The sequence below is a fragment of the Pezoporus occidentalis genome, unplaced genomic scaffold, assembly GCF_034315485.1.
Source record: "Pezoporus occidentalis ecotype Australia unplaced genomic scaffold, CSIRO_AGI_Poc_V1 ctg12, whole genome shotgun sequence".
Lineage (NCBI taxonomy): Eukaryota > Metazoa > Chordata > Aves > Psittaciformes > Psittacidae > Pezoporus > Pezoporus occidentalis.
In genome coordinates this window covers 5,547,156-5,563,772 of record NW_026912994.1, presented here as the reverse complement: position 1 = coordinate 5,563,772, position 16,617 = coordinate 5,547,156, and the positions used below count along the sequence as shown (strand labels likewise).

At 47.7% G+C, this 16,617-nt stretch overlaps 1 protein-coding gene across 2 annotated transcripts in view; it reads right to left on the bottom strand.

Moving 5' to 3' along the window:
• Nucleotides 1–16,617, bottom strand: part of ITGB5 (integrin subunit beta 5) — a 65,851-nt gene that overhangs the window by 27,439 nt on the left and 21,795 nt on the right. For both annotated transcript variants that reach the window (XM_062607018.1, XM_062607027.1), the window contains 5 exons: nucleotides 10,458–10,619; nucleotides 8,992–9,087; nucleotides 7,798–7,887; nucleotides 3,896–4,030; nucleotides 238–667 (listed from right to left, as the gene is read on the bottom strand). In XM_062607018.1, the coding sequence (XP_062463002.1) occupies nucleotides 238–667; nucleotides 3,896–4,030; nucleotides 7,798–7,887; nucleotides 8,992–9,087; nucleotides 10,458–10,619 (913 nt within the window). The remainder of the gene's footprint in view (nucleotides 1–237; nucleotides 668–3,895; nucleotides 4,031–7,797; nucleotides 7,888–8,991; nucleotides 9,088–10,457; nucleotides 10,620–16,617) is intronic.

Sequence of the window (16,617 nt, the reverse complement as noted above, 5' to 3'; positions counted from 1 at the left end):
AGCTGACTGGATACATCTTTCCCAATGAATGACTTGTTTTCCCAAGAAAAGTCTATACATAAAATACCTCTAGGAATCTTTAACACAGATTTTCTGTAGTAAGTAACAGACTGAAGCATAACCTTTCCTTTCACTGCATTGCACACCCTTCATGCACCAGCCCAGCAGCCTTCCCCATGTTGGGGTAGTTTCCCCATCCCCACTAAGCAGAGGGCATGAGGGGGGAAAGGCTCCTACCTGAGCAGAGGACTCCCTTGTACCTGGCGCAGGAGAAGTCATCACACTCGCAGAAGGGCCCGTAGATGTTCCCAAACTCACTCTTGTAGCAGAGGCACTGGTTGCAGCTGCACTCCCCTCTCCCACTGCAGAGGGGCTTCCCCTCCGCCTCCCGGCACATGGCCTGGTGCACGTCCCCGCTGGCACCCTCCTCACACTCGCACCTTGCCCCCAGGTAGCCAGCGTCGCACTCGCACAGCCCGCAGGTGTAGGTCCCGTTGCCGCTGCACTTGGCACTGGCTGGTGCGGCATGGCTGGTGCAGCCACAGAGGCAGCTGTAGGTCACTGCCACCTCCAGCGTGTCCCGAAAGCCGGCGGGCTTGATGGTGAAGGTGTGGGAAGTGTCCTCAGCAGGGCAGCTCCGTGCCTCCACCACCACCTCAAAGGAAACCTGAGGGCACAGGTTGAGATGTAAGTTAACACATACAGCCACAAAATGCCCCTCAAGATTGCCCTGGGGAGAAAGGCAGGAGAAAAGGGCAAATGTCCCAGGGAAAAGCCACGGAGCGTTCCCTGGATCATGGCCATGCTCAACACGTTGAACTTCACTCCCAGGTGCACAAAACCCCCAAAACAATTCTGCTCCATAGCTCCATCCCTGGAAGTGTTCAAGGCCAGGTTGGATGCGGCCTTGAGCATCCTTGTCTAGTGGGAGGTGTCCCTGCCCATGGCAGGGGTTGGAACTAGATGATCTTAAGGTCCTTTCCAACCTAATCCATTCTATTATTCTCTGATTCTGTAATTGCTTATCTAAAGATGGCATCTGCAGCTCAATGCACTGACATTTGCCAGTCCCCCTGGCAACCTTAACATTTAAAAACTCTTCACTGTCAGCCATTAGCTGTAATTTTGCCTATCAGAGACTCTTGGTTTCTGTGAAGCAGGAAGGTACCTGCCTATTCCCATGAAATAAACACGGCAAAACTCTGGCAAATAACCCAGTTTTCATGCTATTGAAATAATAAACTCTGTTGGAGCCAAGCACTACCAAGAACACAGCACAAGGGCGCAAGGTGCCTGAAGATCACAGGTTTCAAAGGTTTTACGGGAATCCTGATCTGCACATGGAGCTGTGCAGCAGTTACACGGTTCCAAGCTTTTAGCATGCTGCTAACAGGCCAGTTTTGATGGATGTTTCTATTAAGATTGGCTTCAGAAGGGTTATACTTCATTATATAGTTATACATCACACCCCTACTCATTTTCTGTTGCTACAATTCAGTATCAGGGATTTTCTCCTTGGGAAAACCAAGGGCATCCTATGGCCACTTGCTTGGCCCATGATTTGATCCTGCTGTTTTGCGGGGTGGGGGCTGGGTCTGGGGCCAGCCAGTGCTGCCTAGACCGGCTGGTTAGCAAAGAGGATTATCTTACTCCAAAGAAACAGGCCCCTTTCCTTGGGATCAGGAGTGAATGATTTTTCTCTTGGGACATTTGGAGTGACACGAAGCTCTGGCTGCCTGCACCATCCCACCATGCGGCACCACAGCCAGCCCCAGCCAGGGCAGCTGCACCCCCAGGAAACCTCCCCTGACCTCCTCCCATTCCCAAGACCTGAAGCAATTAGCCAAAGAGCTCAAATTACAGACATCAGAAAGCAAGCTAAGGGAATCAGGGTAATCTTGCTCCCTTTCACCACTGCCCCAGGACTAAACCCCGGGAAATTAGGACACAGTGCCAGCATTATTCTCTTTGCAGAAACTTTCTTAGCAGGAGTCAAATCTTGATCCATGTGGAAGCAATGGGGCAGACAGCAGCCGAACAAGAGAGGATGGAGGAACAGGACCCCCATGATCCTATGGCACATCTGCCTGTGCAGACACCTTGATACTCAGGTGCACCTAAAATGGGAGAGGTACCGTGCCAGCTCCTTGCTGCACCCGGCGCCAAACCCCTTTATGGATGAGCTACAGTGGCTGGAGCGACCACCCGGCTTGTGCCAAAGCCAGGAGCCCAGGATTAAACACCGGATTAACTCTGCTACCTTGGAGACTCGCTATGCTGTGGGAACAAGGAGATACAGGGATTGTTTTTACCTGCCTATCACCCACTGCAGATCCAGGAAAGTCAGCTAAAAAAGCAGAGGCCACCTCCCTTTTTAACACTTCGCTTAGTCCTTATTTGGCAGGGGAAAAGCACAGTTACTGCTGACTCTTTCAAACTATTTTTATATGTCTCAGGGCTTAAAGCTCCAGTATGTTTGCAGAGTCACTCTTCTCAAATAAGGCAATCAGGCTGCTAACAAACTTGCACCCGCATCCTCACACACAGAAAAAGACTGAAGAAGGGGAGAAGACTCCCCACTAACTGAGCCTTCCTACCCCATTCTGCAGTCCAGCAAGTCATTTATCTGTATTTCTATACAAAGCAAACAAAACAAGCAAAGCTTAGCTTCTCTGATTTCTTATTAAAAAAAAAAAAAAAAAATCACAGGATGGATTATGCTGTGTATACAGTCAAATTTAAGGGCCAAACTGTATTTTTATCTGTGCTACTATCCAGTAATCCTAGGAACGGAACACACGAGAGGATGGTTGCTGCCTTTCCGAGTACCCTGTCTTTTTTTGCAATACCTCTAAAGATAACCATGACCTCTTCACACCAGGAAAGACAAGTTTAGATTAGAATCACAGAATCATAGAATCATTTAGGTTGGAAAAAGCCCTTAAGATCACGGAGTCTAACCATTAACATATCACTGTCAAGTCCACCACTAAATTCTGTCTTAAAGTGCCACATCTACATCTTTCAAATACCTCCAGGGATGGTGACTCAACCCCTTCCCTGGGCAGCCTGCTCAGATTCTTTGCAACCCTATCAGTGAAGAAACTGTTCCTAATATTCAATCTAAACCCGCCCTTTTTCAACTTGAGACTGTTTCCTCTTGTCACCAGAGACCAGTCACCTCTCTCCATCCTCCTTTCAGGTAGTTGTAGAGAGCAATAAGGTCCCCCCTGAGCCTCCTTTTCTCCAGACTCAACACCTCCAGGTCACCTCATCAGACTTGTGCTCCAGACCCTTCACCAGCTCCATTGCCCTTCTCTGGATCCCTTCAGCAACTCAACATCTCTCTTGCAGTGAGGGGCCTGGAACTGAACACAGTATTTGAGGTGCAGCCTCACAAGTGCCGAGTACAGGAAGACAATCACTTCCCTAGTCCTGCTGGCCACGCTATTTCTGACACAAGCCAGGATTCTCAAACAATAACAAGAAAACCTTAAATATTTAATGGCTCAGGAAAAGACCAGCAGACCATGGCAATAAAGATGTCACAGATGGCAGTGTGATGTGAATACATGGGATTAAAAGAATAAAAAAGCGCCCTTTCTTGACTATTGTGTCCTGCTGCCTGACCAAGACCCTTTGGCTCAGGGTGCTATAGACAAGACATGCATGCTCCTTCCTTCCTCACAGCTGACCTTAGGCTGATCTATACCACCCAGAACCACTTCCAGCAGAGCCACTCTCCATGGGTTTCTCTATTAACACGGCACAAGGAGAGCAGAGGAAGATGAGTAAAGCTGCATTTCACCACCCAGGACCACTCATCAGGAGAGGTAAGCATCTGCACAGAGGGTGAAACAATCCCTCCAGGGGGCAGACTGACAGGCACACTCACCGTATCTCCTATTTTGAGATCCCCACACTTCCTGAGCCCAGGATAGGATAATCCGTCCTGGCATGTGGCAGTGAAGGTCAAGCCAATGTCCTCAGGGCTGTCCCAGACTGTGAGCTCCACCTTGGACCGAATACTCTAGAAACAGAACAGGAAAGCAAACTGTCAGGTTCCCAAAGGCCAGTGGGTTTCTTCTGCTTCAGTCTCTTCTCCTGATGTTTCCAGACAGTGGCTAGGACATCTCTGCACCTATATGAAAAAAAAAAAAATCACCCCTGCACACACACTGACATTTGCGTTGGGCATAAATGGAGCACCTCTGAGCTAATGGTCAGAGTCTCATACCCACATCTGCACCGCCTCCTCCCCATAAACCAGCCCGTTAGTGAAATGCAAAGCCTGATTCTCCACTGGCAGTCTTCCTGTGACACATGTCATTGTCCTGGGTTCAGCAGTAGCAGTCATTTTTCTCCTTCTTCGTAGCTGGTGCAGCACAGTGTTCTGACTTTCAGATTGGGAACAGAGCTGATAACAAGGAAGTTTTGGTTTAGCCAAGGACTTTGTGAGCCTCATGCTCTGCCAGGGAGGAGGGGAAGCCAGGAGGAAGCAGAGACAGGACACCTGACCCAAACTGACCAAAGAGGTATTCCATACCACAGCACGTCATGCCCAGGATGTAACTGGGAGTCACCCGGAAGGGCTGGTGCACTGCAGGGTTGGAGGAGGTATGGGTTGGTACTTGGTTGGGCTGGGGGGGGCGAGTTATCGGTCGGCTGGTGGTGAGGTGGTGTATTTTCTTTCCTTGTTATTTCCTTTATCATTGTTATTGGTGGTAGCAGTAGTGATTTGTGTTATACCTTAGTTACTGAACTGTTCTTATCTCAACCCGTGGGAGTTGCATTCTTTTTGATTCTCCTCTCCGTCCCTCTGGGAGTAGGGGGAGGGAAAGAGGGGGGGAGTGAGTGAACGAGTTACCTGACTGGGTTTAAACCATGACAGTCATATAGCACGAAGAAGCTGTAAAACTGCACTGACGCCGTCCTGCTTTCTAGATTTCACCCACCTGGTCAGAAAAATGTATTTTCCTTCTCAGGAGACAATGCCAAACAAAAAGTACCCTTTCAGATGCATCAGCTGGAAACACCCCCATGGGGGGGAGGGCGAGGAGACTCTTTTTTTTTTTTTTTTGCAAAACTTTTCAAAATGAAAAGTGTTTTCCATCAGAGAGCTTTTGGTGTGTTCCTACCCCCTTTCTTCTGCTTCTCATTTCTCCACCCTGCTGCACACACAGATTTTTAAGGTCAAACCAAAATGGAGTTTATAAGTATTAATTCAATTGTTTTGTTTAACTCTTCCAACAGCTGGAACTGATTTTTTTAAGAGTGGTGTCCAAAACTGACAAAGGTTTGCAAAATGGGGCTTTTCGTACATTTATTTTCCAAAGCCAGCCTGCAGCTTCATCCTTCTCCTCCTTGTCTCCAGCCCTCACCGAAGTGTCCGGATTAAGGAAAAGTGCTAGTTCAGACCTTTTGCCAATCCATGTGATAACAAACCTAGGGTTCACATGCCAGCAAAGAGCTGATGCTTTTGGAAAGAGAAAGGAAATAGATGAGTTTTCACTAGGTGAATCTAAACAGCCCTTGAGGAAAGCAAGGAATAATTTCCTATCTCTCTGCTGTAGATGGAGGAGCCACTATAGGGTGGCAATTTGGACCACACAGAACATTCATTGCCTGTTGGCTGAATGCTGTGTGTGCCAGTAAAGGAATATTGCTCTGCCCAAAATTATCCCATAGAAATCAGCTGTCACACTGATGCACTCTCCCAACTTCTTGCCCAGAGCATCTAATCTAGGCAGAAGACAGGACACCACGCCAAGGTTTTTTTCTCAGTGAGGGCAGAGAGAAAAGCAGTCCCTGTTTTCTGGAGGATGAGGGAGAGGTGACATGAAGAAGAAGAGATGGGGGAAAGGGATCTCAGGGGTAACATAAGCCCTGAGCAAGTCTGATGTATGCATTGGTGGAGGGAAGCAAATGAGATTGGACCAGAGATGGCCAAATTACTAAAGTGGAGAGGCTGAGCCCAGGAGGGGAGAGCCTGAGCCCAGACCCAGAGCACCAGCCACTGCCACCCTGCAGGGGAATCACAGAATCACTGAATGGTTTGGGTTGAGAATGATAGAATGATTTTTGGTCGAAAAGAAGATGGTCCCCACCACATACAGAAAGTTTCTCCAGGCTCAGTTCCCTTTTCATAAGGAATATAAAAAGGTTCGTTCCTGCTTGAGAAACAGAACTTTTAACCTTCTCCTTCAGTGAGAATTCCTCCTTCATTTCAGGAGGAAAACAAAGCTACCAAGATGAGACAGGCTCGGTGGTACCAGGTTTCACGCAGCCCCAGGCTGCCCACAGCAGAGACAGGAGCTGCCAGCTCCCAGCAGCGTGCCCAGGGGTCCAACCCATACCCACCCAGCTGAACAGGCAAGAAACCAGCCCCAGTCTCAGCAACAGCAGGTCATCCCACACAGCTCCTTCTTTGGGGGACTTTGGTCTCAACATCCTAGTGGTTTCCAGCCAGCTGCACTGGAAAGCTCGCAAGCAAAGATAAGGAGGGAGCAGGGGTGGGAGCATCAGATCCCTGGCAGTTTTCATCAGCTTATATCTATCTGCAAAGGCTTAAGGGGTGATGAAATGGAAGTACAGATGCATGTAACAGCTGGAAAACTGAGGCTAAGTTAGGTTTTCATGCAATGGCACTGAGACTGTATGCAAAGCCAATGTGGAGTGAATGTTCATTTCTTTCTCCCCAGCAAAGCATCTTAGTCACAAAAACCTCCTTCCTCAAGGGAACAAACTGTGACAACTGGGCTTTTGTTTTGCAGGATCTCCAAGGCCTCATTAGCAGTGTTAGCTGCTTATTGCCTTTCCTCAGAGGGTGCAGCTTTGGGAAGCATTCTTCCCAAGGGCACAAACAAATGCTGCTTTAACTGCAGGGAGATGTAGGGGAAGGAAAGATGAATGTTACAGGTCACACAAAGCACAGCACAATCCTACATCACCTCTGGATGTGTAAACTCCTCCAAAGAAGTACTTCCTCACTCCCTTGTTAATGAATATAGTACCAAGAAGAAGAACTTGCAGCCGTGTCAAAAACTGAAGAACTTTACCTGAAGGCTGATAATTATGGGGTCAGATCTCCATGCCCAGCACCAAAACAGCAATATCCTTCCAGAAGCATGAAGAGCTGACCCATAAGAATTAAAGGAGAAGTCAACAGAAATGTCAGCAACTAACTACCAAAAAAAACGTGCAACTTAGCTGCTTCCAATTGAGCTACTCCTCTAATTTCCATGGAGATGGACAACATCAGGTCAGCAGTACAACTGCAGGTCCTTGGCTGTCTTCCATAGGACCCATTGCAGCACGCCAGGCTGCACTGGCAATGCCACACAGGCAGAGCTTGTTTAGAACCCAAGGAGATGGTGATGCTCATGGGGTTCTGAGAACCAATTTGTGCTGCATGGAGACCAGCAAAAGGCTGTGACTTTAGCTGAAGCCTCAGGAGGCCTCTGAACATCAGATAGCAAAGAAATAATCTATTTTACCTATTGGTAGGGTGCTTAGAGAGAATTGGTTTAGATCAGGACTGTATTTTGAGGGTAATTGTGCACACAAGAGATGTGGGGTGAAAACTCTGCTGTGCTGAAGGCTCCCTTGGGTATCCCTTGCTCCTTCTCCACCTCACACACCTTGTTTGCATCCCAAGGGTGGATGCCCCAGCTCCAGCAGTGTGCAAAGGACTGTGGAGGGAGGCGGCCAAGCCAGGTGGAACATGCTGGGGAGAGGCAAGCCAGCAGAGCTCTTGGCACTACACATAGCAGCAGCTGTGGTATTAAATGCACTTACATTGTAGGCCTTGACGATCAGCTCGATGATGTTCTTGGAGTCTTTGTGCAAGATCTCCACTGTTGTCCCAGGAATCAAGGCAGTGAAGTTCTTGGGGGAAAAATATAAATAATTAAAGAAAATGCAGAGATGCAGAGAGTAAAGCAGAGGGTGAGGAGGGACCAACCCCATGTCAGGAACAACGGCCGCACATCCTGCCCCACTGTCTGGTGGTGTACACTGTATGGGCTGGTTCCCGTTAAATGTGGAGCTTTTGAAAGCACAGCATAGGTAATGCCGCAGGTCAGACACTGAACAAAGCTCACAGCCACGGGACAGGGACTAACAGACGTGCATCTGCTGCCGGAGGAGGCAAGACCCAGCAGCTGTGCACCCTGGAGAGCCGGCACCACAGGCAGGGAGGTGCGGTTGTCCTGTCTTGCCTCAGACCTCGATCATCCCTGGAGAGGGGGTGGAGAATGAGCTCAGCCCTCCTGCTCCCCGCCGGCGAGCAGCAGCATCTCAACCGTAGCAACGCGGCTGCTTGTTGATTTAGCTCAAGCCTTGAGAGCTGAAGCAGAGGTTTCCGAAAGTAACCCCACCTCAAATACCTCCCCTGCACTCGTGTAAGAAAGAAAGCCCATAGGGCAGCGCCAGACACAGGCTCACATCACCTCCTCCTTTCAAAGGGAAGAGCAGGCATGGTGAGAGAAGTTCAAGTTGTATGTGGCACGTCAGGGCCCTGGACTCTGTGATGGAAAAACACAGCTGGGCAGAAACTCTGCACGCGATTAGGTAATGGGATTAAGTCACTGCAGAATGGGCTGAACAGGTCTCTGCTCTCTCGCACGCTGCATAGCTGGCAGCCATCCGAACATCAGGATTAAGCTGGAGTCTATTTTAGGTTTTCATATGCTCACTAACATATATATCTGTTTGCTCTAAGAAGCTTTAGTACTTTCTGCTGGAAGGACTGTGGGGATGGACAGAGGGCTGAGCCTTGCCTGCCTGCATCTGCCTGCAATTGCCTGCATCTGCCAGCCCTGTGGGCAGCATGTGGCCATGCACACATGTATTTGCAGCTGCACACATCTGTGCTTGTGGCTGCACACACACATGCTTGCAGCTGCCTCTGCTCCACAGTGCCAGGCAGGAAGATGCTTCCAAGAGGCTTTTAAATCCTCCCCTCAGCCCTGGCAGCTCGGTAGCACTTACCTTGTACAGGATGTAATGACTTTTTGTAACCGCGAAAATCAGGTGGATGTTGTTTTCAGCAAGTTTCTCCCCAAGAAGTGCCAGGGAAGGATAATCCTAGGTGCAAAAAAAGGGCAGGAAAACTGATGGGTTACACAGAAACAAAGACTAATTTTATTGCTCTTCAACAGGAAAATTCATACCAGACACATGGCATGTTTCACTGTGGGATGAAGTCCCTGATGTACCATCACGATTCCAACTAAAATAGCAGAAATTCTGTCATCTCTTTGATATTTCTGGTTCACCCTTCAGTAGAATATATGACTGACAACACCATCAGCTGGATTTCTTTCTTTCCTCTTTCTGCTTTGCCATCAGCAGACTCACGTGTAATAAACTGGCTACTATCTTCATTAAGGGATGCTATCTTGCATCAGGTGATGCAAGGCAGGGATCTAGGACTGCTGTAAGCAAAAATGTATGATTTTTCTCTCAAAGTGGAAACATCCATTGCTTGCTCTTTCTGCATACTGGAACCATAAGGAGATTACAATAAGCTCTTTAATTCTTCAGACTTTCCTTTCAGAGAGGGTGGCAGGAAGATAGGTGCTCTAGCTACACACAAGCAACAAAATAATGAACCAGGACTCTGTTTCAAGTGACCAGCTTGAGTTTAAAACCCCCAGCTGCTTCTCGAGTGCCTTCCTCAGGGAAAAACACCTCATTTCCTTGCAGACTGGAGAGGTGATTGGCAGCCTCCAAGACTCAAACATGGACAACACTAAGGCAGCATCCCCACATCAGCTTGGCAGCATCAGCTCTGTGTCAGTTTGGCAGCTGTGCTCCCTTATGTATACACTTGCTAGGATTGCACAGGTGGGTGCAAAGAGGTTTCTCATGGAGCCTAGCCTCTGGTCATAATACAGCCATTCAGAATGCACCTCCCCTTAGAGGGTGACAGCCATCCAGAAACAAAAATCATAATTAGTGCTTGTGATCTGCTGAGTAAAGGACCATTCTGAAGAAGGATGTGATAATAAGGCAGCAAGCAATTACTCATTCATCCTGGAAGTGTTCTCCACTGAGTTTAAATGAAAACCAAGAAAGGCAACTTTGCCTATTTGCTACCAAGACCTATGTCAGGGAGAAGCTGAGAGTCCACTGGACATCTTAGAAAAGGGATGTCATTTTTTTGTTTCCTTTATGCTTTGCAGGCAAAATCTGATGCTCTTCCGAGTTACTTTTCCCTCCCTTGCAATAAGCCCTGGAGGAACTCAGTAAGCTCTTAACTCACAGAAGCATTCACTGCAGGGGATGCCCAAGGGGAACAGCAAATTTTATCTGCAAATTGCAGAACCAGGTGAAACCATGCTGGTCAGGCACTATGTTTGCCAGAAGCTACAGGAGTCAGGAATGGCTGTTCTCTAGAGAGATCCACCAACACCCCAAGATCTTCAAGGGCTGGACCACATGTCCCTCCTCACCAGCTGGCTGGATGCACTGTACTCGTTGGCTTCATTCAGGTGGCACTGGCCATCATGGGGCTGCACCAGCCCCCCCAGCTTCCCATCCAGGGCTATGTGGGGCACATCATCTGTTGTGAAGACCAGCAGGTGAGACGCCTCCTTACGCCAGCCAACTTTCTCCTGGGGAAAAACAAAGCCATGAGACAGCAGGTCTGCCCCCGCCAACCCCACAACTCACCTCTCGCCCCACACATGATCCCAGACACATGCCCAGCCAGCAGCAGACCCATTAGCACTAATTAGAGGAGTACCATGCTCCTGTCCACCCAACCCTGCTAAGAAAACAAAATGTCAGGGGCCCAGTGAGCATTTCCCAGCATCTCCTTCCAGGACACTTACTTAAAAAGGCATGAGGAGGTATGCAAACTGTCCACCAGACCTTCTCTACCCAGATCCAAGAATAAGAATTTCAGCTGCTTTTATAGCCAAAGGAGACCTGCCAGCTTCCTCCACACACATATATTTAATCTGACCTTTTTTCCTCAGTTCTGTGGAGCAGCCAAGGCAACAGCAAGAACTGCAATACCCCCACTCAGCATTTTCATTACCACCAGCTTTTAAAGGCAATTTCTGAGCTGTGATGCACAAAGTAGGTTCCTGCCTAAGGGGACTAGCTTTGGTGCAACCACACACATGCACAGGCACGTTGCTATGGTCCCTTTCTGCACACATCTTCTGGAAGCCATGGTGTCTCCAAACCTCCTGCTTTTGTTGTGCACTACTTCACTTGCCCCAAACAGCTCAATCTCCTCTGCCCCACAGCCCAGAAGAGCAGGGACACACACAGCTGGAGCACAGTGCAGCTGTAGGACCTTTGGCAGTGGCTGACTGCACTAATCCAAGCACAACTGCCCCCCACAGCTCTGCTGTGAGCAACTTCTGCCTATTTAGAAACATGCTAATTCTAAGCCATGCTCTGGCTCCCTATGAAAGCACCGAGATGTTAAAGACAGCACAAGGACCAGATATTATCACCATTTTTACATGGAAAGAGATGCAGGGACAGATTTTTTCCAAGTAAAGGAATAAGACTTAGATATTAAACATTTCTGTCCCATGGAGCTTCCCCAGGTTTCCAGCTTTGCATTGGCCTGAGAAGCAGATCTGTACCTACAACAGCACACTGAAGCAGTTTGTTGCAATGGAATTGAATGAAACAGAGAAGCGTAAAGGAAATTTTTGGAAACCACAGCATTGCAGTACACTCCCCTGTGCTCTCTGGCTGCTCCTGCTGCCAGCTCCTTGCCAAGCCAGGCAGGCCAAGGTTGGCTCCTGCCATGGCAGAGACCAGAGCCAGAGAGCCCAGTCTCCCACAGCTTCCCCTTGGGCTGGCTACCCTACCAATCTGCTGGCAAAGATGCAGCCCCAGATCTTCCCTCCCCACACACATCCAGCATCCCCCTCCTTCCAGCCCCCAACTCAGAGCAACACAGCACAAATCCCTTGTGAAGGGATGGAGGAAAAGCTGGTAAAAGCTTACTGACGGGAATGCAGCACAGATGAATATAACCAACTCCTCCAGAGCTTACTGCTCAGCTTATTCAGCAGATTCTGAACTCTGCCTTGTTTTACAGTAAGATACTAGCTTATGGGCTGCCACAGCCCAGTTGTAAAGACACTTCCTACATGAAGCGTTGGCATGGGCATGGCAAGAGGGCAGAACAGGCAGAAGGGCGCGGAATCACACCCACCAGTACGATTTTCGCCTGCAAATGTGAGTCATAGCCCAAAGCTTGTTGATCTTTCCAACAAATACAAAATTCTTGCTTCAAGGACACTATTCCAGAGTAGATTTATTTTTCCTCTCTAATGCAGAAGGCATTTTTATTTTAATGGCATTTTAAAGACCCACACAACACATAGCCCACAGGAAGAAATCTTTGGCAACACACATCCTTTGCCATATACCAGCACATTACAGTCCAGCTCAGTGTGGAGTGAGGGCTTTTTTGCTCTGGGAAGCAGAAGTCATTCTACTGAAGTGACCCCACTGCATAAAAGGCAAAATCTTCATCCCCAAATGTAATTTCTTAAGAATTCATCCAAAAGTGATTACAGCCCTCACAATGCAAGAGGCAGCTCTCAGTCTACTCAGCCACCAGCATATCGAAAGCTGGTTTGTTTCTTTTCTTAATGATTTAGGCCAAGAAACTCACAAAGAGATTAAAAGGATTAATCTGAGTTTCATTTCCTTAGAAATGAACTATGCACAAAGAAAACGAGCTGCACTGAAGCAGCAGCTATGAAGCCACTTCAGGTGTGATGCTGCTGTTCACCTGCTTGCTAAGTCCACCTTGCAATCACAGACAGACAAATTCTCTGTGCCTCCAACCCACAGTTTCATATGTAAACAACATCAAAACAACTTTGGTTGCTCAATTCAGCAACTCAGCTTCCAAAACCCAGCAAGCACCCACAGTTCCAGTGCCAATATCTGGGCACTGAGAACATTTGATGGCTTGGAGCATCAGACTGGGGTGTCTCAGATGGGGTGGCCAAGTTAGTGTCAATGCCACGCTGAAAGAGCTGAAGACCTATGGAAAACATGCCCAGAGAAGCCAGCACGCCAAGGAGCTGCACATCTCACTCTGCCTCCATCAGCAGCTTCCAGGTGTTGGAAAATACAGCTCTTCAGCATGCAATTTCCACTGCGAAATCCAGAGCAGCACTCTGCTCTGCTTAAAACAAATAACCAAAAAGACTTCCATTTATTTTTACTGGACTGGGATTGTTGAACAAAAACCCCTGCATTGACATCTGCCCCCTCATCTGGTTTTTGATCCTTGTGGGATATAAAGGATTTTGAAAGCAGGGGTGGGACCTGACCCAAAGCAGGGTGAGGTGAGAAGACATGTCTCTGCAGGGCTGGGCACGCTATAAATTCTGCCCCTACTCCTATAACCAGCTGCAGTTGCCTCCCGTACCCCAAAAGAACAGCTTCTCACTTACAGCCAAGAGTGACTGGCAAAACTGGCACAGCTGTCTCAGCCCAGCCCTCTAAATCATTTTGAAAAGGCTGCAAAACCCTGCACCAGTATTTCCAAGCCTGACCTAAATATCTAAATTTAGGCTTTGGGTGCTGAGTAAAAACAGCTCAATTGTCAAGACATCAACTGCCAGAAGACCCCCCTGGATTCATCAGTATGTGTAAAACCCCAACTCTTTCCCAGGTGCAGACCTTTTTGGAAGGAAGAAACAGACAGAGGTACAAGACAAGTATTCCTTAGAGATTAAAAACCAAAATGTTCTTCATTTGGCATAGCTCTGAAAGACACCTCTGTGTCTCCCAGATGTCTTGGCCATCTCCATGTACCATTCTAGGAAGCATCAATCAAATCTATTTCAAAAGACACTTTATTTTCTAATACAGCATTATCTTCTTGCTGCATCTTCCTATGTAAGGTCTGAAACTTATACATACCACTGAGCCATATGATGCTTGCACTTAAAAAATGGCAGAGGACCGAAATACCAGAGATAGAAAATGTAATTACAGAAGGTTGATTAATATCCCTAGCTTACCATTTTAGCATCAGGATAAAGGCTTATTGTCTCTGGCTCTTCACTGCCTCCAGAATAACATTTATCATACCTTCATCTTTCAGAAACAAGCCAAGCCCTGGGCTTGCTTGTTAGTCTGTATGAGCTGTACAAACTTTCCCCACTCCTTGGGTTGAAAACCAGGCCAAAAAAATTATTTGATCACTACAGAGCTCTTAGACAGCTCATGCAGAAGAAATGCTTTATAAGAATTACAGTATGTAAATACCTAGTCAACAGAGTAGGTATTGTTTCTGACATCTCACTGCCTGAAGGGGAGGAGAAGACCACACTTGGACACTGTGGCTTGGAAACAGCAAGACTCTGGAATGCCATGGACAGATTTCTCTGGGATGTCCCCCTTGATGCCATGCACTCTGCTGCTGAACACAAAGTACCTCATGGTCAGCACCCTCCTTCACCCTGAAGGCAGGGCACTTCCTAAGGTCATAACTGCCCTAAATCTTGGGTTCTGAATATGATAGAGAGGGTGAAAGCTGGAAGAAGCTTGAACATGCCAGTGAGATGCAATGGGGTGCCTCAGTAGTGATGAAGAAACCCACCCCAGAAGTCACCAAGATATCTCTATGCTGCTGTCCCTGCATCGGGGGAAAATAGTTCCTGACTTACTAGAAACTACTGTCTGTGCAGGGTTTAGTCACTATGATGCCTCCTTAATCACCACTGGATGCAAAGATCATCCTCATCAGGAAGCAACATTTCACTGCCACCCCAGATGTCTGCCACCTTCATCGCCTGGATGGTGCTGAGCCCCACCACAACCCACATCTGCAGACCAGTCTGGGCCATTTTGAGGGAAATAAACCACTAAGTCCCCATTTTGGCTATGGAGCTTAGGAGGTCAATCAGCTGACCTGAAATTTTGGCTGTTCAAAGTCTGGATGGACAGAGCGTTTGTTGCTCACGCCAGTGATTAACAGGCAGCTGCTCCACCCGCAGCAAGGGGCTGCCAAGGCAGCACAAGTCATGACGCAGCCATTTCTCCTGCCTCGCACCCCGCTTCCATGGACTTTCTTTTCCACACCCAAGCTCCAATAATTAATTAACTGCAACGGCTGCAGAAATTCCTCTGTCATCACCTGCCACATCATGCCAAGAGCCATGGAAGCGCACACACTCACCTCTGCTCACCCTTCCAAGAGGGCTTCCAGAATTTAGATGGCACGTGCATCTAAACTTATATTCTGAATTTAGTAGGGACCAGGCTGTGCACTCAGAAATGACAGTAGAAGATTTTGGTCCTTACCAGCAGTTTAAGATGGCACAAATGTGCAGAAATCATCTTGCAAGTCTCCTGTCTTCTACCACCACCTCCAAAATGAGCCCGCATGGTAGACACCACAGTATTTTTGCACCATAGAACAATTTTGTCCCATTTTTGCAATAACATGGAGGGAGGGACCACAAAATCTACACAGCGGGTGGCACAACTGAGTCACCATCCTGATAAGTCTCTGCTATAACCATGAGAGCCATCTCTGCAAAACTGAGAAGCACATTATGCCCACAGTATTGGGAGAAGTGCTGTAGTTGTGCCAACAATATCTGTGCCAGGCTGGGAGAGGGAAGTTGACTATTGGGTGGCACCAGATCCAGTGGAGCAGGTTAAGTCCTGCCGAAAGCATGAAACATAAATGAAGCCAACCAAGGTAAGGGAAAATCTGTTTTCCCACAAGCCTGCATCCTATCACTCCTGCAGACGATGTTTATCTCCTGGCTCCCAAAATCCAGACCCAGAAGAAAACACAGCTAACAAAAGGACTACACAAGGCTGGATCAAACAAAACCCAAACTTGACTGTAATCAAGAAGGAAAAGAAGCAACCAGAGCCATCCCTGGCAGGCAGGGATATTCAGCCACACAGTGAAGGGGAGCAAACTCTTCCATTCCTGATGCACAAAGGGATAGAGAAAAACCCACCTACTTGTTCCAGAAAGATCTTCAAGCAAACATTTAAAAAAATCCTAACGATGTGGCTACCATTACACCAAGCTGATGAACTCTGTCTTTAATCACTGCTAATAGCTCCAGTTTTGCTGACAAAGAGGGAGAGCAGGCTGTCAGTGCCTGGAGGTGGGATCATCCTGCCCCACACACAAAAGGGGCAGGTACGAGCAGTAGGAACCAGCTCCAACCCTCAACATGAGTCAACCACTGCAAGATCTGTTTGACATGTGGTTCAGAAATGCATTGAGCTGATGCACAGTGCTGCTGCACACAAGTACACGTGAACCGTAAAGGATTTCAGCTGGAGTGCTCAGGGATCAGTGCCCACAGGTCTAACCATGTGGTGAAATCTCAGCCCTAAATTTGCATTTGCAAAAGCTCCATTTTTACCCACTTTAAAGAAGAAAAAAAAATTAACCGTTTTTTCTTTGCCTGTTCATGTACAAAAGAGCATGAAAACAATAGCCTCTACTTTTCAAGGCATTTTACTGGGTTTTGCAAGAAAAAATAAGTAGTTACTTCCAAGAAATGTTATACTGAAGCTCCATCCTGGTAAAAGAACAGAGCAGAAGAAACTCCCCTCCTCTTTTGCTTTGTTTAAACCCACAGA